At 42.1% G+C, this 21,856-nt stretch overlaps 1 protein-coding gene across 1 annotated transcript; it reads right to left on the bottom strand.

The window, feature by feature from the left end:
* Positions 1–590: 590 nt before the first annotated feature.
* LOC135055594 (keratin, type I cytoskeletal 14-like) lies at positions 591–20,077 on the bottom strand. The gene is made up of 8 exons (XM_063959829.1): positions 19,723–20,077; positions 9,151–9,233; positions 8,894–9,050; positions 8,528–8,689; positions 8,317–8,442; positions 7,897–8,117; positions 5,726–5,796; positions 591–1,428 (listed from the first exon to the last, which is right to left on the bottom strand). Exons 1-8 carry the CDS (start codon positions 19,891–19,893, stop codon positions 1,340–1,342), a joined length of 1,080 nt encoding a protein of 359 aa, XP_063815899.1. The 5' UTR covers positions 19,894–20,077; the 3' UTR covers positions 591–1,339.
* Between the last annotated feature and the right edge of the window lie 1,779 nt (positions 20,078–21,856).

Raw genomic sequence — 21,856 nt, forward strand, 5'->3', positions numbered from 1 at the left:
GTCGACAGGGTCCCTAGGTCGACATGGTCTATGTAGACATGTCAAAAGGTCGACATAAGTTTTTTAATCTTTTTTGGTGTCGTTTTCGCCGTACAGTGACTAGTGCACCGTCTACCCTTGCATGGTTCGCTTCACTCGCCATGCTTTGGGCAAGGTGCCACGCTGAACTCAGCACAGGTTACCGTTCCTAATCGTAGTCCATGTGGATCGTAAAGTATGAAAAAGTTCAAAAAAAATTGAAAACCTCATGTCGACCTTTTGACCTGTCGACCTACAACATGTTGACATAGAGACCATGTCGACCTAGTCACTGTCGACCAATACTGGTCAACCTAAGTCTTGTTGACCTAGGAACCGGATACCATACAAAATATCTCTGGGGATAACATATCTCATACAGAGAAGCACACAGAAGGGTTTTCTCCTATCTATATATCTATACACCTCCTCTGTTCCCACATTGGCAGTGGTGCCTACTACAGAAGATCAAAGGGAAAGATGAATTATTGACAACCTGCCTGAACCATGATGTGGTAACTCCATTGCATAAATAAATGCTGTAATCAGAATATTCAATGATTATAGCCAAGCTTTATTAGACATAAAGAAGACCCATGCATGTGGACAGATATATATTCTACTATGGAAGTGTACAGCATGTTTGTATATGCACTGAATATAGCATTTGCAGAATAAATACATGTCATGTTCTGGGACTATTAATAAGACATTCTACCATTTTTTGAATAACTTTTTTGAATCAGAAGTAGTTAATAAGTCCCCGCGGTTTGGGGAAGAGGACACTCCAGTGACGTGCATTCAGTTGTGATGGACACAAGTAAACAATACAAGCAGCACTGGAAACACTGTAGTAACCTGGAGGCAGAGCAAATTCTAGTGGGTACAAAGTACAGGAACCAATGGGTCCCATTCACATGCCCATATGCTGGTAATAGTGTAAGGCAGTAGGTAGGGGGCTCGTGAATCATGAAAAAAGAGATGAGACTGACTTTATATGAATGTCAGCCTAAAGCTTCCAGAACTATGTTAGAAAAACATCAATACACACCTAATTCTTCTTCAAAATGCTGCACAAATTGTAATAATATTAAAAGGAATATCAGTTTAATTAGAATTATTATTATTTTTTAAATTAATTGTGTGGATATTCCCTTTTAAAATTAATAAACTGATCTGTGGGCACTGGGCTACATTGGTGTGACTTCTTTCAAATGCTAAAAATGCAGAAATTAGTTTGATATACAGCATAGATAAGTTAGATACATTTATAAGCCGCCAGCATTGGAAGACAGGAGCCTGTTTTGTAGTGGAAAACATTTTATCTTCTTCCAGAATAATAGCTTTGCTCTCGGGTGGAGATCCCCTTTCCGTGGCTGTCCTCAGTCTGGATTCTATTATAGGAGCCTCCTGAAGTAAGTCAACAAAAAGGTGTGTTAAATGCTGCAATCACTTAACCCCATCACTGCTGGGGAGTTTTACACCCCTGCACTGGGGACATTTTTTGGAGTTTGTGCTCGTCACATTCCATCATCATTATCACTGATTTTCTTTTGTGCAATACCCACACAAACGAGAGCATGGTTTTTAGAATACTTTATATTTTCAGAAAATTCCATTATTCTGTTTACTCATTCTAATAGATCTAATAAAATGTAACCAAACTGGCACAATAGTGTTTTTTATGGACAATTCAATAAAGTGAACCAAAAGAAAATGTAATTTTTTTTTGAACTAATAAAACCAACAAATAAATACTCTGTAGGTCTTGCATCCATATCATGTAAGTAAGTATTCCAGAATAGCAACCATGAGCATTCTACAGATGTGTCCACTTACATCTAGCCTCCCTGTACTTTAATCAGTCCTTCTAGCCATGCCATGCCGCAGCGTGACTCGGTAGCACTGATTATCTTTTCGTGCAACTTTTTCTATTAAAATGCGGCTTCGCACAATCATGCAAATAGGATGCACAGGCAGACTCTGCTGAGTAAAATTATATGCAGCATGCCTATATTCTGTGTGCAACTGCGGCTGTATCTGTATATCAAATGCCACGTTACAGTGATTTTCTAGAAGACACTGTAATGTAGCATTTCGTATGCAGTTACAGCAATATAATTTTAATCAGCCTAGTCTGCTTGTGTGTCAATGTGAATAAGACACATTTTCGGCAAAAAAGATGCCCGATGCTAATGGAGTTGCACGGGACCTGTAAGCTCCCCACGGCAGGCATCTCCCACTACGTGGCATATTGAGGCAAGATGTGTGAGGACACATCTGTACATGTAGGTTTTACCATAAAGAAACTGCACTTAAAATATAATTGCTTTTGTTCCATAAAATTAAATGCTATCCTTGTGTAGGAATAATGGGTGTAATTCCAAGTTGATCGCAGCAGGAATTTTGGTAGCAGTTGGGCAAAACCAAGGCCCTCATTCCGAGTTGTTCGCTCGTTAGTGTTTTTCGCAACGGAGCGATTTGTCGCAAACTGCGCATGCGCAATGTTCGCAGTGCGTCTGCGCGAAGTAAATTTGCTAAAAAGTTTGGTATTTTACTCACGGCTTAACGAAGAAATGTCTTTGTTCTGGTGATCGGAGTGTGATTGACAGGAAGTGGGTGTTTCTGGGCGGAAACTGGCCGTTTTATGGGTGTGTGCGGAAAAACGCTGCAGTTTCAGGGAAAACGCGGGAGTGGCTGGAGAAACGGGGGAGTGTCTGGGCGAACGCTGGGTGTGTTTGTGACGTCAAACCAGGAACGAAACTGACTGAACTGATTGCAGTGGCAGAGTAAGTCCCGAGCTACTCAGAAACTGCAAAGAAATTGCTTTTCGCAATTCTGCTAATTTTTCGTTCGCAATTCTGCAAAGCTAAGATTCACTCCCAGTAGGCGGTGGCTTAGCGTGTGCAAAGCTGCTAAAAGCAGCTAGCGAGCGAACAACTCGGAATGAGGGCCCATGTGCACTGCAGGGGAGGCAGATTTAACATGTGCAGAGAGAGTTAGATTTGGGTGGGGTGTGTTCAAACTGAAATCTAAATTGCAGTGTAAAAAAAAAGCAGCCAGCATTTACCCTGCACAGAAACAATATAACCCACCCAAATCTAACTCTCTCTGCAAATGTTATATCTGCCCCCCCTGCACTGCACATGGTTTTGTCCAATTGCTAACAAACTTGAGTTGCGATCAACTCAGAATTACCCCCAATATCTCAGTCCAATAAGGCTTACCATTTTTAAATATGGAAACTTATCACATAGGGGGAGATGTACTAAGCAGTGATAAAAGTGGAGGTGAGCCTATGGCAACCAATCAGCTGCTCTGTGTACTTTTATAGTATGCAATTAGAAATGTTACGTCAATGCTGATTGGTTGCCATGGGCAACGTCTCCACTGGCTCACTTCTCCACTTTTATCACTGCTTAGTACATTTCCCCCTTTATGAGGGAACCCCTGTTTTTAATTGTCATAATATTGTAGATATCTGGGCACCATGTGTACAGGTGTAATGATGGGCGTGATATGGCACATAGTGCCCTTCCACCCATAGTGCCGGGTTATATTGTGTAGTGATCACATGTGATCACCAGGCAATAGCTACTAGGGGAAACATCATTTGAAATAGTGGACTCTCCACAGCCTCCGTTGCAGGAGCACTTATGGGCACAATAGGGCATGTCATTTTCTCCTACACATACAGTATACAGAAAATTTCTTTTTTCTGTAGAACAGGTGATCACCAGACAATAAGTACTAAGGGATCCCATCATTTGAAAAAGGGGACATCCCTCAATCTAACGTGTCTGCCCTTACATTTTTGGAAACCAGGTTGGAAGAGATCTTCCCTCATCCCTAGATTCCATGAGTTGTAGGGGTATAATGTCTGAAGATCTCACTGATCATTAGACATTGGGGTTGATCTTGAGTTGGACGCAAAGTAGCTGTATTTGTGGTCATCTGTGGAAGCCAGATTACTTACCTTATAGTGATGCAAGATTGCATTTCGCTAATGCGATGATCCATACATCTGCAAGTGGAAAGTCGCGCCACCAACTGATTTTATATCAAACACCACAAACATCAGATACGTATTGACACTTGCACCAACTAAATGCTAGGTGCAAAGGATCCATCAGACTTGTACAGAACTTTAGAATAAAGTCCACAACGCTCCCATGTCACTCCCACAAGTCAGGGTAGTTCTGTGCAATGCAATATTGCCTAGTTCCCATCCTCAAATGCTCAATGTCATGGAAAGACAGATCCGGCCAAGTTCGTCCAACTCAGAAAAGGACAGACATATGTAAAATGTATGAATTAGCATCTGTGTGTGCGCTGTATGCCAAAAAACAGCTATTTTCTGTATGTCTATTGACTCATAATCAGAAGACGCAGCATCAAATCACCATTATGACCATCAGTCATGGTGGTTGCAGCCCTCGGGCAGTTTGCATAAGCCGCAGCTTACTCAGACTGGCCAATGGAACCCCTCTCCCAGGTTCAGGAAGTATTTGTCTGAAAACGCGGACCATATGCTCACCACTCCTAATAATGGGGGTGACGCTCCCCCGTTTTGTTGCGTCATCATGGTCATGGCCCACAGCTCCACCCCACAAATGCTGCAGCAGGTCAATCAAGCTGCAGCTAAGGGGGAACTGCAAACGATCACACAGGACTCTTTTTGCACATGTTCAGTTCCCAAAACTGCAATTGAATAGGGCGAATCCCCATTCGCCCTAAAAATACTGAAAAGTTAAGTTTTTTCACCTAGGTGAAAAATTTGGCACTAATTGAACACCCCCCTTATACACTGATGTACTGATCACGCCCACAATTTGGAAGAGTGGATTTCTTCTTTCTACATTGTATAATGGGGCAATAAAGGGACTTCAAGTTTCTCCCCCAAAATTCTTATTCATTTTTTCATTTTATTTAGAAGCTCTGGCGTCTCTTCCCTGGCAGCTGAAAGGAGTCCCCACTTGTTGTCAGAACTTGTGGTCAGGGAAAATCTTTTTTTCTCCTGTAAAGACTTACCAATACAGCTGTAAGCAAATTTTATGTTGCAAAACAAAATGTTCACTAAATTAGCTACATTTATAACTTTGTAGCAACAACATATAAAACGGAACATACAAGTACAAACAATGCCCAAATGTCTCTGTGGTAAAATGTGCGTATGATGTGTATATACAGGGCGCAGGCAATCATGGCTGCATATACACATAATTATGGCTGGGGATACCAGAGTGAAGGGGTGCCCTCCTTATTTGCTACATTGGTGACACAACTTAAAGAGAATGAGTTTTTCAAAAGAAGACAAGTTATTTTTATAGTGTTTTTAAATTAAGTTGTTAGTAAACTACAAGTGGAACCATGAGGACTGATGCACCATTTTAAATGTTTATTTAAATATAAATGTTTATGGTAAAATGTTCATTGCACCACTGTATAGACTATTTCACCTATATAAGTCAGTCTATATTAAACTTAAATTGGCTATTACCTCATATGAGGAACAGTATTACCATATTATCTCGTACAAGTGAAACATGATTTGTAATAAATTATCATTCAGAAATAATGTGATAAGTGAGACTCTTTCTCAATGATCTGTTAGTATTCACGATGGTGGGATGGAATGTAGGATATGCCAGGAAAGTCTCCCCACCCTGTGTATTATCTTGCTAACTCCAAGTGTGACATTTCATACCTTGACTATCCGAATGGGAACCTGATGAGTAATTGGAGGAGTATGACTGGTCATAGGAACCCTTGTGGGACCTGTAGTAAATGAAACACAAGATTTATATTTACAAGATGAGTGACATTCATGTATGTGACATACAATACATGCCTCTAAATAGTAATGTTGGGGAGGTACTCTACAGTGGTTTGGATTGCTGACTGACATTGCTGGGGCCTTGGGTTTTATGTTGATGCTGTATGTTCTCCTTGCGTTTATGAGGCTCTCCTCCCATAGTCCATAGACATTATAAGCAGGCTCTTTTCTTCCCTCCGTCTCATATCTGCAACTTCCCCTACATCCTTGCACAAGCTTGTTCTATTTCTATGTAAGATTTGTTTACTTAATTTGTAATATCAACTGTTAGGTGCTACAAAACAGTGTGACTTCTTGTAAATAATGAATGACAATGACGCTAGTAGTCTAATTGGTTATAGTGGACTTTGGTGTTTGCAGGTTTGTGGTAGGGAAATTAGATTGCAAGGTCCACTGGGTCAGGGATTGATGTGCTTCAATAAAAATACAATGCGTATACAGATCTGTGGAATATGGGGGTGCATTCTAGATAAAAAAAAACAATAAGTATAATATTAATACTAATAATAACAAATGAAAATGGCAATGGAAGAAATTTTTTGACATACGCATTGACTTTTTTGAAATCATGGAGAAAACAGTTCACTTGCTTCATGGACTCAGGCCCCTAAGTTACATTGCAGTGCGTGACAATATGTATAAGGATACACTGTTCCAGAGTGCACTGCTGCCATGTTAGGCCACTGGAAATAAACCAGCTCAATCATGACATGAGCATGGTTAGCTAAAAGTAACACAGGTTGACTATCAATAAATATAGCAAACTCACTTTATTTAGCAATAGTCCCATTTTATGCCACATTATTTACCTCAGCTGTTGCTGTGAATACTGGCTATAACAGATCTTAATTAAAATGGTCATTTATCATTTAATGATTACCAGAACAACACATGCAGCAGGCTGTCCTAGCAATGGCTTTGCCCTACTAAAATCTCCTGTACTGCTTGCTTATCACAACGGTGAAGGAGGCGCTTGTACAGGCTGTATATGCTCATACTCTAGGCTGCCAGGGAGGGATCTGAGGCTACAGTAGCTGATGAGAATAATTGTGACTATGGTACTTAGTTGTGCCTAGGAAATACTGTATCTCTGATATCTCCTGTATTTAGCCTCTATTAAACAGCCCCATATTGAAAGGATGTTTTAATCACACAGAATTTGCCATTTTCACATTATCATGGCTTAATAAATAGGCTCCTAAACCACAGCCTCATAAATATAATGTAGATGATTTATTACAGCACTATATAGCTCTAAAGGTGCCCACACACGGTGAGATCTGTGCTAGGTGCGCTTTGAGCCTATACAATGTGTGCTATGCGATTTGGACTAAGTGGGGTATGCGAGATGAACTGCACCAGATTTTGACTACACTACAATATGTAATGTATGCGATGTAGTACAAAAATACCTGTCTGCACATACTATTTTGCCTTGCGATATTGACTACGCGGGAGCACGTCACGATGTGAACTAAAAAGATCAAATCGGATGCGATAATCGCACTGTGTGTAGGCACCATAATAAATGGAGCCCTAGATAATTGTAAGATATATATTGAGGGAATTTTGTAATTAAATTACATTAAAATAAAGATAAATATACAGTAATCTGGATGAATCTTTGCAACAGTATCAGAAGGAGCTCAAGGTAGACACCAAACTGTGCCCTTTCCTAACCATCTCAAGCATATGCATACATAACTCCTGGTGGTGACTAAGGGGTAAATTTACTAAGATGGGAATTCTATTTAAGGTGGGATGTTGCCCGTAGCAACCAATCAGTTTCTACTTCTCATTTATCTAGCACCTTCTAGATTATAATACCAGGAATCTGATTGGTTGCTGTGGGCAACATCCCATCTTAAATAGAACTCCCATCTTAGTAAATTTACCACTAAGTGTTTTCTGGTTCTCTAAGTTGAAGAAAAACAGAGTGTGTTTCATAAATGCCTTTTCTTGGCCCTGCTACTGAGCCCAGTAATGTCCTACAGACATATGTATAGTGTTCATATTTATATTCCTATTCATCATCCACATACTGAGTGCCCTGTCCATCGAGCAGGCTGCGGTAGGTGCTGATCTCTTGCTCTAGACGAGACTTGATGTCTAGAAGAATTTTGTACTCTTGACTTTGGTTCTCTGTCTCGCAGCGGATATCTGCTAATTCCGACTCCACTTTCTGTATAAGCCCCTGGATTTGTGAAAGCTGCATACAGTAACGTCCCTCTGTCTCTGCTAGGGTGCTTTCCAAAGCAGCTTTCTGTAATGAAAACACAGTATTTGCAATACAATGTACAATACTCAACAAGAAGTGTCCTTCATCTGGATTACCACACGTACAATAGGTTATTCCTGATAAATGAACTTTGTAACTAAATAATGCAAATCATTAATTTAAACTTACAAATTAATTATAACAATTTATAAGTTGACAGTTGAAAATTAAGAGGGTCACATACCGTGCTTAACTGTGTCTGAAAGTCAATCTCAAGAGTCTGAACAGTGCGTCTCAATTCTGTAATCTGGGATTGAGTTGTCTTGACTTCGTGCGTGCTCTTAGTCAACTGCTGATTCAGCTCCACAGTCTGAAGTAGCAAAATATTATTACTGTATAGTAACAAAAAATACGTTACATATATTTTCTCTTACTTGCTACTGGTAATATGTTACCTGTTCATGATACCAATTTTCAATCTCCTTCTTGTTTTTGTCCATGAGTGTCTCGTATTCATGTCTGAGGTCACCAAGCACTCTTTGCAAGTCAATTCCTGGTGCTGCCTTGACATCTACATTGATGTTACCCTGGAGATGTCCGCTAGATGCCTTCATTTCCTGCACAACCAAATAGACAAAAAGTCTCTATTTAGAGGTGATGCTGCTGCTGAGATTGTACAAGCATGCAGTGCCTCCTAGCGAGTACCTACAGTTAGTTATTGTTTCTTCAGACACATTTTAGGAACATACTACTTTAAAAAGATTATGAGATTAATGTCACTAGATTTCCTGTTTGGCTGTTTTACTTTATTTCTTTATTACCTCTTCATGGTTCTTCTTCAGAGCAGCCAACTCCTGTTTCAGATGTTCAAGTTGGGACTCCAGGTCACTTCGGGAGAGAGTCAGGTCATCCAGGACCTTTTTCAGACCATTGATATCAGCTTCCAGTGACTGGCACATGTGTAGTTCATTCTCATACCTGCCCATCAATCAAAATAACCATAATTATTCATTTCAATCCTCAAACCTCCAACAGGAAAACGATACGTAAAAAAATTGCACAAAACGTTTCTACTTGCTTGAGTTTAAAGTCATCAGCTGCCAGCCGGGCATTGTCAATCTGCAGGACAACACGGGAATTATCGATAGAAGCAATATGGATCTGAAAGTTAATGGGAAAGAAGATCAGTCTAAACACTTTAAAAATTGCCCATTCTGTGCGGTTACATAAAAGTTGTAGAAATGCCCTGCACTACAATTTCCAAGGTGGAAATACATAGAGTATATAAATACAAACTAATCAACTTGATATCAGGTACACAACCTCTTAATGGCCTTATCACTTGTTATAGAACTATGATGTAGAGATGTGCCAGCTCGGTTTTGAGAAAACTGAGCCTGTTCGAACTTCACGATTCCAAGTGAATCCGAGTCATGGCTCGGATTTTCCAGTCAGGCTCAGATTCCAAAACAAGGCAAAACGTCATCTTCCTAGCATTGGTTCTCACGTGTTTTGGATTCAATATCTGTCCCTCCTGCAGTGATTCGGGTGTCATTTCACACATGACCACTGGAGGAGTTGGATATAGGAGCACCCTTTCACAGATTACAATACAAAGTGAACAAGAGGACACTGTTTGAAGGGCACACTCCACAGAGCTAGTTTTGATGTATTTAGTTAGCTAAACATTTATTTTTGTATTTTTATAGTGCAGGAACATCTCTATTACTTATTTAATTTCATTTTGGCTAAGTGTGTAACACTGGTGCTGTAACTTAACTGCATCATTAACCCTTGGTGCACACTGGTGTTGTTGTTTTTTTGTCACTGCACGCAGTTTAGCCAAGACCTCCTAATACAGGGTCAGCATTAACCCTTGGAGAACATCATACTGCTTATGTTTCACTGCCCACAGTGCCTAATATAGGGCAGAATTAACCCTTGGTGCACACTGGTGTTGTTTCTTTGTCACTACCCACAGCATTAACCCTTTATTGGTGCACACTGATAACTGCAAAAAGTTTTTTGATTGTGCCACCATTACTATAATATAAGCTCATGATTTGCAGCAGTGTGTAAAAAAAACACATAAAGACATTTTATTTAAAACACAAAAAATAAAAAGAGTTTGTGTGTTCAGAGCCAGGTCAAGCCTCCACATTAATAATATAAGCGTTCTGAGTTACAGTGTGAATTTGTCAATTGTTAAAAAACAGAAAAAAATGTTTTTCATTTAAAAAAACAAACACCTTGTGTGTGTTCAGGGCCAGGCCTTGCCAATGTGCTAATAATGTAAGCGCTGTGAGTCACAGTGTAAAGTTGTTGTCATTTGTTAAAAAATAAATATTAATAAAACAAACAAAACAACCCAAAGGAAAAAAAAATGTGTGTGTTCAGGGCCAGGCAGTGGCATTGTCTTACAATAACACTCAGTAGAGGCCTTGCCACCCACCGCATTATTAATATAAGTGATGTGAGTCAATATGGAGCACGATCAGTCATTGCAAAAGCAGGAGCAGCAACCAAGTACTAGTGCTGTGGCTGCTGCCAGTCATAATAGTACTACAATATCTACTAGAGAAAGTTTAGAAAAGGGCACCTGAAATACTAATTTTCACAATGTTAATAAAAGAGGTAGTGGTGTCACTTTAGAAACTGACAAATCATAAGGCACAAAAAAGGACACTAAGGGTCTTATTCATTATGGATCGCACCTGCGATGTGATCATATTCTGCCAAATATAGGGCCAGTGAGCACACACAGAGCCTATTCTGCATATGCATGGGCCAGGCAATGTGATTGCATCACCTTGATGTGAATGCCTCTGCATCATTGACAGGCAGAGGCTTTCATGGGGCGGTGAGGGGCGGCCATGTAGTATTGCGGTAGGCATGGTGTAGAAAATGGGTGCAGGTCCCATTAACGGCTCTTTCTCTCCTAATTTTCTACGAAATAGATGTCAACATAGTCAGTATATAGTCCACGTCTTCATTTAATTTTTTGATAATCTATTCAATCAATCAATCAATCAATCAATCAATCATTCTTTTACCTGCCACTATATACTCCATCCCTATTTTGCTATACTTCCCTCTGGTCTCTAAGCTAGTTCTTGATTAATGAAAACATTCATGGTTACTTAATATGAGGTTATATAGTTTATTAAAAAGCAATCCTCCTGTCTACCACTGCTGAAAGGCAATGTTTCAAAGAGGTGCTATAAACCTGAGGTGTCACCAGGTTTGGTTAAACCCGGTGCACGCTGTGTTACCCCCCTGGCATGCCTCACGTGTCCAATAGAGGCATGGCCTCAGCAGGAATCCTTGTGACATCACTAAGGGGCAGCCTGGCATCCCCAGAGAGGTTAGGATACCCCCAGAGACCAGTACCTGTAGTGTCAGCTCCTCCTCTATGACAGGTGTTGGGTGCTGCAGGAGAATGTCACACTGTAGCACCCGGCTTATGTCACTGTGGAGAAGCTGGTATTTTGGTGTCACTCTCTCTGAGGGTGACACCTTGGTGTGGGCCGCACCCCCCTCTTGATGCGACTGCTAAAAACTGTCATGTGTTTGTACTCTGTTTAGCCAGCCAGCCTTTGGCCAATATTGGTGAAAACAATATTGTTAGCTGTGTGGTGGTCAAAACTGACTGGAAATAGATGTTATTGAGGTTAATAATACTGTACTGTAGGAACATAAACATGATTACATGACTTTATCTGTTTTTAGCATTAAAAAAAAAAACAGATCCAAAACCAAAACCAGTGAGGGTGGTTTTGCCAAATTAGAACCAAAACACAAAATTAATACAGATCCAAAACTAAAACCAAAACACTGGGGTTGGCGCACGTCTCTACAATAATCTATCTTATTCTCAAGTTTTCCATTGCTAGAGAAAATACATCCAGTTGAAACACAAAATACATAATGCTGTACAAAGCATGGATTTTCTGTTTTATAAGTGACGGTAAGAGATTAATTATATGTGATCCTTCAAGACTAGGAAGATGCTGCCCTCTCTCGCTCGTCCCATTTAAATCACTAGAATCTGTTATTACTGGATTAGCTGCACATGTTCATTTCACTGGAGAGACTAGACAAGCATAAGGAAAGATAGATAGATAGATAGATAGATAGATAGATAGATAGATAGATAGATAGATAGATAGATAGATTACAGTATACTACTTAGATCATTTAAATATATACTGTATATAACGTGCAATGAAATTAATGGCAGCTTTATATTTTTTAATAATGATGATATTAAAAAACTATGATTATATATATATATATATATATATATATTAAAAAAATAGGATTTTAAAACCTACCAGTAAATCCTTTTCTCTTAGTCCGTAGAGGATGCTGGGGATGCTTCAAGAACCATGGGGTATAGACGGGATCCGCAGGAGACATGGTAAGACTTTAAAAGGGGTGTGAACTGGCTCCTCCCTCTATGCCCCTCCTCCAGACTCCAGTTATAGGAACTGTGCCCAGGGAGACGGACATTTCGAGGAAAAGGATTTATTATATTTTTATTTAATTTTTAAACTAAGGTGAGATACATACCAGCTCACACCTCAAAAACGCCATACAACATGGCATTCAACAACAACGCATGCAACGGCATGACCAAAGTCAGCCACAGACTGACTGTACTTAATTCAACATGAGTGTAACCAAAACCAAACTGCAGATACAGCCCGCACTGGGACAGGTGCCCAGCATCCTTTACGGACTAAGAGAAAAGGATTTACCGGTAGGTATTAAAATCCTATTTTCTCATACGTCCTAGAGGATGCTGGGGATGCTTCAAGAACCATGGGGTTTATACCAAAGCTCTAGAACGGGCGGGAGAGTGCGGATGACTCTGCAGCACGATTGACCAAACAAGAGGTCCTCCTCCGCCAGGGTATCAAACTTGTAAAACTTTGCAAAGGTGTTTGAACCCGACCAAGTAGCAGCTCGACAAAGCTGTAATGCCGATACCCCTCGGCAGCCGCCCAGGATGAGCCAACCTTTCTGGTAGAATGGGCTTTCACCGATTTCGGTAACGGCAAACCTGCCGTAGAATGAGCCTGCTGAATCGTATTACATATCCAGCGCACAATAGTCTGCTTGGAAGCAGGAGCCGCAATCTTGTTGGGAGCCCACAGCACAAACAGAGCCTCTGTTTTCCTAATCTGCGCCGTTCTGGCGACATAGATTTTCAAAGCTTTGACCACATCGAGAGACTTCGATTCCGCCAAGGCATCAGTAGCCACCGGCACCACAATAGGCTGGTTTACGTGAAATGATGAAACCACTTTTGGCAGAAATTGCTGACGAGTTCTCAACTACGCTCTATCAGCAAGGAAGATTAAACAGGGGCTTTTGTGAGACAAAGCCGCCAACTCAGAAACCTACCTTGTGGATGCCAAGGCCAACCATGACTACTTTCCAAGTAAGGAATGTTAACTCAACCTTACGTAAAGGTTCAAACCAATGAGATTGCAGGAACTGCAATACCACATTAAGATCCCATGGTGCCACAGGAGGCACAAGTGGAGGTTGGATGTGCAGCACACCTTTCACGAAGGTCTGAACTTCTGTAAGGGAGGCCAATTCTTTCTGAAAGAAAATTGATAAGGCTGAAATTTGTACTTTAACAGAGCCTAACTTTAGGCCCGCATCCACACCTGCTTGCAAAAAATGGAGAAAACGCCCCAGTTGAAATTCTTCCGTAGGAGCCTTCTTGGATTCACACCAAGACACATATTTTCTCCAAATACGGTGGTAATGCTTTGCCGTTACTTCCTTTCTAGCCTAAAGAAGTGTGGGAATGACTTCACTGGGAATACCCTTTCTGGCTAGGATTTGGCATTCAACCGCCATGCCGTCAAATGCAGCCGCGGTAAGACTTGATACACGCACGGACCTTGTTGTAACAGGTCCTCCCGTAGAGGAAGAGGCCAGGGATCTTCTATGAGCAACTCCTGAAAATCTGGATACCAGGCCCTCTTTGGCCAGTCTGAATAATGAGTATCGCCTGAACCCTTGTTCTTCTTATAATCTTTATCACCTTTGGAATGAGTGCACATGGAGGCAACACATAGACTGATGGAAACACCCACGGTGTCACTGGGGCGTCCACCGCTATTGCTTGAGGGTCCCTCGACCTGGAACAATATCTCTGAAGTTTCTTGTTGAGGCGGGACGCCATCATGTCTATTTGAGGAATTCCCCAACGACTTGTCACTTCTGCAAAGACCTCTTGATGAAGACCCCACTCTCCTGGATGGAGGTCATGTCTGCTGTGGAAGTCTGCTTCCCAGCTGTCCACTCCTGGAATGAAGACTGCTGACAGAGCGCTTGCATGTCTTTCCGCCCAGCGAAGAACTTTCATGGCCTCGGCCATCGCCGCTCTGCTCTTTGTTCCACCCTGGCGGTTTATGTACACCACTGCTGTTATGTTGTCTGACTGAATCAAGACGGGCAGACCGCGAAGAAGATGTTCCGCTTGTAGAATGCTGTTGTAAATGGCCCTTAATTCCAGAATGTTTATGTGCAGACAAGCTTCCTGGCTTGACCAATTTCCCTGAAAGTTTCTCCACTGTGTGACTGCTCCCCAGCCTCGGAGACTTGCATCTGTGGTCACCAGGTTCCAATCCTGAATCCCGAACCTGCGTCCCTCCAGAAGGTGAGAACTGTGCAGCCACCACAGAAGGGAGATCCTGGTCCTGGAAGATGGGATTATTTTTCGGTGTATGTCCAGGTGAGACCCGGACCACTTGTCCAACAGGTCTCACTGAAACACCCTGGCATGGAACCTGCCATATGGAATGGCCTCGTAGGCCGCCACCATCTTCCCCAGCAACAGAGTGCATTGAAGAACTGACACCTTTGCCGGTTTCAGAATCTGTTTTACCATGTTCTGTATTTCCAGAGCCTTTCCCACTGGATGAAAAACTCTCTGTAATTCTGTATCCAGAATCATACCCAGAAATGACAGCCGTGTCGTCGGACCAACTGTGATTTTGGCAAGTTAGGAGCCAACCATGTTGTTGCAGAATCGTTAGTGAGAGCGCAACATTTTTCAGCAATTGCTCCTTGGACCTTGCCTTTATGAGGAGATCATCATTCCTGCCATAACCTTGGTGAAAATCCTTGGTGCTGTGGACAGACCAAACGGCAAAGTCTGAAATTGGTAATGACAATCCTGAACAGCAAACCTCAGGTATGCCTGATGTGGAGGATATATGGGAACGTGTAAGTAAGTTTATGTCGACCGACACCATAAAATCCCCCTCCTCCAGACTGGAGATCACTGCTCTGAGAGATTCCATCTTGAATTTGAATTTTTTTTCAGAAAGAAATTAGGGATTTTAGGTTCAGAATCGGTCTGACTGAGCCATCCGGCTTCGGGACCACGTACAGACTCGAATAAAAGCCCTGACGGGGGTACCGTGACAAAGACTTGATTTTGACACAGCTTTAGTATTGCCGTGCATACTACCTCCCTTTCCAGATGAGAAGCTGGCAAGGCCGATTTGAAAAATTGGTGAGGGGGCACGTCTTGAAACTCTAATTTGTACCCTTGGGTTACTATTTCTAATATCCAAGGATCCAGGTCCGAGTGTACCCAGACCTGACTGAAGAGTTTGAGACGTGCCCCCACCGGTGCGAACTCCCGCAGAGGAGCCCCAGCGTCATGCGGTGGATTTGGTAAAAGCCGGAGAGGACTTCTGCTCTTGGTAACTTGCCACAGCCTGTGACCACTTTCCCCATCCTAGCCGTAGATACCAGGTCAGTGAGGCCGTCACCAAACAAGACACTACCATTAAATAGTAAAGACTCCATCGCCTTCTTAGAGTCGGCATCAGCATTCCATTGATGAATCCACAATGCTCTCCTAGCTGAGACTGCCATGGCATTGGACCTTGATCCCAAAAGGCCAATATCCCTTACAGCCTCTTTTAAATATGCTGCAGCGTCCCTGATATGACCCAGAGTCAAAAGCACGTTATCCCTGTCTAGGGAATCAATCTCAGATGACAATTTATCTGCCCACTTTTCAATAGCGCTACTCACCCATGCCGACGCAACGGCAGGCCTGAGTAGCGCACCCATAGTGACATAAATGGATTTTAGTGTATTTTCCTGCTTGCGATCCACAGGATCTTTTAGGGCTGCCGTGTCAGGAGACGGAAGCGTCACCTTTTTGGATAGACGCGATAGAGCTTTATCCACCGTGGGAGTTGACTCCCACTTTCCCCTGTCCCCAAAGGGAAATGGATATGCCACTGGAATTCTTTTGGGAACCTGTGCCTTCTTGTCAGGATTTTCACAAGCCTTTTCAAAGAGAGCGTTCAGTTTATGAGAGGGAGGAAAAGTTACCGCAGGTTTCTCTCCTTTATACATACAGACCCTAGTATCAGTAACAGCAGGGTCCTCTGTTATATGCAACACTTCTTTTATTGCCACAATCATGTACTGAATGCTCTTAGCCAGTTTAGGATTTAATCTGGCATCAGTAAAGTCGACACTGGAATCAGAGTCCGTGTCGGTATCTGTATCTGTTAACTGGGTAAATGCACGTTTCTGAGACCCCGAAGGGGTCTGAGCTTGTGACAATGCATCTTCCATGGATTTCCTCCATGTCTGGCTTTTAGACTCAGATTTATCTAATCTCTTCGTCAACCGAGCCACATTAGCATTCAAAACACTCAACATATTTACCCAATCAGCCGTCGGCGGTACCGACATGGTCACTCCCCCAGCCTTTTCTGTTCCCACTCCAGCCTCCTCCTGAGAAGAGCACCCAGCCTCAGACATGTCGACACACACGTACCGACACCCACAACCACACTGGGGCTATAGGAGACAGACCCACAACAAAGCCTGTAAGAGAAGCACAGAGGGTGTTCTGCCAGCTCACAACCCAGCGCCTGTCCCAGTTCTGAAGCAAGTAAAATACTGCCCAGACCTGCTGGCGCTTTTACATTTCAATAATTAGCACCAAATCTCTTGTGCCGCCCCCCCTCCCCGTTTTGCACCCTGTTACTTGTACAGTAGTGTGCGAGGCCAGGCTCAGCGTCTCTGCAGCTTCTGTGAAGAGAAAATGGCGCTGGTCAGAGCTGTGAGGGCTAAACCACGCCCCCTCAATGTCGCGCTTCAGTCCCGCATAATTTCATATTTTTCATACTGGCGGGGGTCTGTAATCAGTGCCCAGGCACGTTATACTCTTTCTGCCAGTGGCTAAATTGAGGATTAAAGCTGCCCAGGGCACTCCCCCTGAGCCCAGCACCCTGCAGTGCCGTTCTGAATGTAGGAGCATGGCGCGTAGTGCGGCCGCTGCACGGTACCTCAACAAGCCGTCTTCTGCCGTCACTGAAGTCTTCTGATCTTCTCATACTCATCTGGCTACTATCTTCTGGCTCTGCAAGGGGGGTGACGAGGCAGCTCTGGGAACGAGCAGCTAGGCGCACCAAGTGATCGGACCCTCTGGAGCTAATGGTGTCCAGTAGCCTAAGAAGCAGAGCCTTTGAACTCAGAGAAGTAGGTCTGCTTCTCTTCCCTCAGTCCCACGATGCAGGGAGCCTGTTGCCAGCAGGTCTCCCTGAAAATAATAAACCTAACAAAGTCTTTTTTCTGAGAAACTCTGGAGAGCTCCTCAGTGTGCATCCAGTCTCACTGGGCACAGAATATAACTGGAGTCTGGAGGAGGGGCATAGAGGGAGGAGCCAGTTCACACCCCTTTTAAGTCGTAAAGTGCCCATGTCTCCTGCGGATCCCGTCTATACCCCATGGTTCTTGAAGCATCCCCAGCATCCTCTAGGACGTATGAGAAATATATATATATATATATATATATAAATACTTTTAAGCCGCACTCACGCGATCCCTATCACATCTGTGACCACTTCTCTGGTGATGGATGCGTTGCTCCTTTATGCTATTACATTGTTGTGACCCCTGAAGAAGATCTCTGTGATCGAAAACGTTTCGGAGCTGTGATGCATTGATCTATCAAGTATGAATTAAATCGTTTATGCACTTTAAAAACTGGTGAGTGCTCCATCACTCCTCTCTCTCTTTCTCTCTCTCTCTCTCTCTCTCTATATATATATATATATATATCCTTTTGTACACAGAGTTATACTCACAGTCCCATCATCCACAGCCTCAGGGGTGCAAAAATCCAGAGACCTTCCAAACCGGGCAAAGTCCCAATAATAAGAACATTTCTCAAGGAATGCACTCACCACTCTTGTCCATAATGAAAAAGAGTTAATTTAATACAACCTCACATCGTTTACAGGGTCAAGGTCAGCGTTTTGGTCCCTACCAGGACCTTTTTCAAGACTAAAGCTTCAGTCTGCCACCTCCCCTGGGGGAGAAATGTTCATATATATATATATATATATATATATAAACAATGTCCAAATCCGGCACTCACTTAGGGCAGCGTGATCCCTAAAAAAAAGTTTCCTGGTGTGCCTTCCCAGAGGTGTATAATAAACCCCATGTAGATACGAGAACAAAAAGAGGCGGCACTACCAGTATGATGAACAATGAATAACCTTTAGTGCATCAACGTTTCGGGGGTCTCACCCCATCTTTTTGTTCATATATATATATATATATATATATATATATATATAGTTAAATCAAATATGAAGCCCCCAAAGTTGATCCCAAATTTTACAGATCATTAGATGTAGTGCTGTACCATCCAAATCACCTTTCCCAGAAGGTGTACACTGTGTATAAGATAAAAAGCAGAGGGCGCACACTTGTGAATAATAAATAGTAAACAAGTTTACTTACATTCAAAATCACGTACATTAAGATCAAGAATCATCAGCATATCACCAAACCAGAGGCACAGGGTTTACCGCTCAGTCTCCAGAAGCACTATTCGGAGAACCAACATCCTGTGTCTACAATAGCAGCTGCTGGCATGACTACATCTCACGTTGTTGGCCATGAGTGTGCGGCCTCTGGTTTTTATCTTTTAGAAATAGGAAAATCGACGCATGTGCTCCTATGTAACATGTGCAGAACTAAATGTATGCAGGGTGGTAGTCATCTTAAAGTGCATCTGTTCCCACATCCATTCACTTGGTTTGCTATCTGTCTTCATCAGTGTGCACTTGTGCCAGTCCCTTCTTGGTACATATGATATTTACACTTACATTCAGCTCTGCATTGCCTGCAGGTGCATCAACTCTACCTCGCTGAGCTCTATCTACAATGCGAGAACCTCCTTAGTCATAAGTGTATGGTTATTCTGCATACGACTCTCGCTTTTGGAGTGTGCACAGTGCGAATACATGTAAGAAACACTCAACAAACCAACATACATGTTACTCTGCATCAACTCATATGTGTCCTAAACTACTAACTTGGACTAGTATGTATTATAAAGTAACTGAAGTTTTAAGGATCTAGTGAACAGAAGTCACAGCTTCTTGCCATTTTATCTTTGCAGATGAAATTACTGTATGTATGGATTGAGTTACAGTAGCAACCAATTAACTTACCTGCACATAAATATCTCTTAAACACATTTTTTAGGCAATCCTGTTTTCCTACGTATCTAATTACCTGCATTCTACAACATCAAATATTAAATATTCATACTACTGTTCCTTTTGTTTCTCACCTTTTTCTGCAGATCTTCAATTGTTTTGTAGTAATGACTGTAGTCCTGGGCTGGTTTGGGACCATGTGTTTCATACCAGTGATGGATCTTTTTCTCCAAATCAGCATTGGCATTCTCCAAAGACCGAACCTTCTCAAGATATGCAGCCAGGCGGTCATTTAAATTCTGCATTGTTAACTTCTCATTGACAGAGAGAAGTCCCTGGTCCTCTCCAAAGCCTCCACCTTGGCCACCGACATGTCCAAAGGTAGAACCTCCAAAGCCAAATCCACCAAAACCAGAGTCACCAGAGCCACCATAACCATAGCCACCACTAAAGTTAGAACCACCAAAACCACAGGCAGCTACTGCTGACCCACCACTAAAGCCATGTCCCCCACCATGTACAGACCCACTACCAAAATGAGTACCAGCACCATAAGATGTACCTACATTCATGCTTCCGCCCCTCAAGCTTCCTGCATATCTTACAGAATTTCCACCACCACCATATAATCCTCCAGAACTTTGCCCTCCTGAAGACACCCTGACATTAGATGTTTGAACTGAGCAGGAACCTGAGCTCCCTATCCCTTTGACTGATCCAAATCCTTGTCTGATACTCATTGTAGAAACTGATAATTCTGCAGGAAAGTGAAGGAAGATTAGACAGCTGGATCTGAGTCAGGACCACAGATATATTTATTGGTTTACTGATTCCTTTTATACCAAATATACATTGGGTGTCACCATTTAATTGGAGCTGAGTTGTTTCTGCCAATATTATTTTAACACAGGTTTTTCCCAAGATGATGGATACTCATTATGTGAATAGCATCTGGGTGTTATCTTTTCCATAAGATGTGTAGCAGAAGCAGAAATTCATGTTCAACTGTATTTCCTGGATGAAAGCCTGATGCAATAAAATCAATACTCAGCAGATTATGGGGCTAATCAGCTATAAAGTAACAAGAGAGCTGAATATATTTATTTTGGAATGTCCTCCATACGGGTTGGGGCGATGTGACCGCATCCCCTCCATACTACATACAGTCACAGTAATATTGGGACCCACATTAGGGCAAATGCATTTCAGTATCAGTATGATAAAGATATTATACTAAATGATATATACAGTATACACATAACTGAAGAACAGTGAAATGTTTCAGCAAAATTCATAATATTGTAGAAATTATTATATAATTCATAAATGTGAAAGGTAATTAATAAAGCAATTTATCTTCCATAGCAGATTCAGTCTTGTATAAAGTATTGTATATATTTAAGGGGAGCATATGTCAATTTCTATTGTATAATATACACTTTTCCTTGCTACACATGTGCACCAAAAATGAATATGCATATGTCCATATTGTAAACACATTATGATATTTTTGAGTTGCACTCCTTTCTATCATGGTGGTGGCCAAGCATAGGTCAAGTACAGTAAGGGCATGCTCACTTAATGACCACCAGCACCATATACTGTATGTTTGCATATTAACTCTTCCAGTCTTACAGTACTTGTCTTTAGTCATTAGCATTACAGATCTTTAATAGGTTTCTCCATTTGAATAACATTAGACTTTTACATGGGAAAACAGCATATTTTTTTGTGAAATGAAGGGCGTAGAGAACCACTCTGGGCCCCGGTAATGAATGTGGCATGGCCAGAAAACGGGTTGTGTCTACGCCCCCTCAAAATACCACAATGCAAAAAAAAATCATAATTATGGGGAGGTGAGGAGCGCACCGGTGGAGTCATTTTAATCCAGGAGTGAGGCAGGGGGCACCCACTTCCTACCTTGCTTGTGGGCAGTGGGTGCCTCCTCCTTGGCCGGTGCCATCTTCCCAGTGATATTTAGGAAGGCGTCACGTGTGAACTAGAGAGCAAAGATTGTGGCACAGTGCTAGAGTCTTTGCTTTCAATGTACAGGTATCATCTTCCTGAAGATATCACTGGAAAGTATAGCAGTGATGTGCGCGTCCATGAGGTATGCTTGGGAGGGGGGAGGTCAGCGGACCCGGGCCCCTCCAGCAGCCTGGGCCTAGAGAATTAGTATCCCCACCCCCACCCTCCCGACACCACTGTGTGTAATTTGCTTTCAAATTTTTGCTTGCATTTAATTAGGTTTTATATTGAAAATTAAAC

The sequence above is a fragment of the Pseudophryne corroboree genome, chromosome 3, assembly GCF_028390025.1.
Source record: "Pseudophryne corroboree isolate aPseCor3 chromosome 3, aPseCor3.hap2, whole genome shotgun sequence".
NCBI classification, from domain to species: domain Eukaryota; kingdom Metazoa; phylum Chordata; class Amphibia; order Anura; family Myobatrachidae; genus Pseudophryne; species Pseudophryne corroboree.

Excerpts from the sequence above, each read along its gene's own strand:
- LOC135055594 (XM_063959829.1), bottom strand. The coding sequence starts at position 19,893 with ATGCAGAATTTAAATGACCGCCTGGCTGCATATCTTGAGAAGGTTCGG. Across the intron at positions 8,443-8,527 it reads AAAATTGGTATCATGAACAG|ACTGTGGAGCTGAATCAGCA; the intron begins GTAACATATTAC and ends TTGCTACTTCAG. Across the intron at positions 5,797-7,896 it reads CTCGATGGACAGGGCACTCA|GTCCCACAAGGGTTCCTATG; the intron begins GTATGTGGATGA and ends CATTTACTACAG.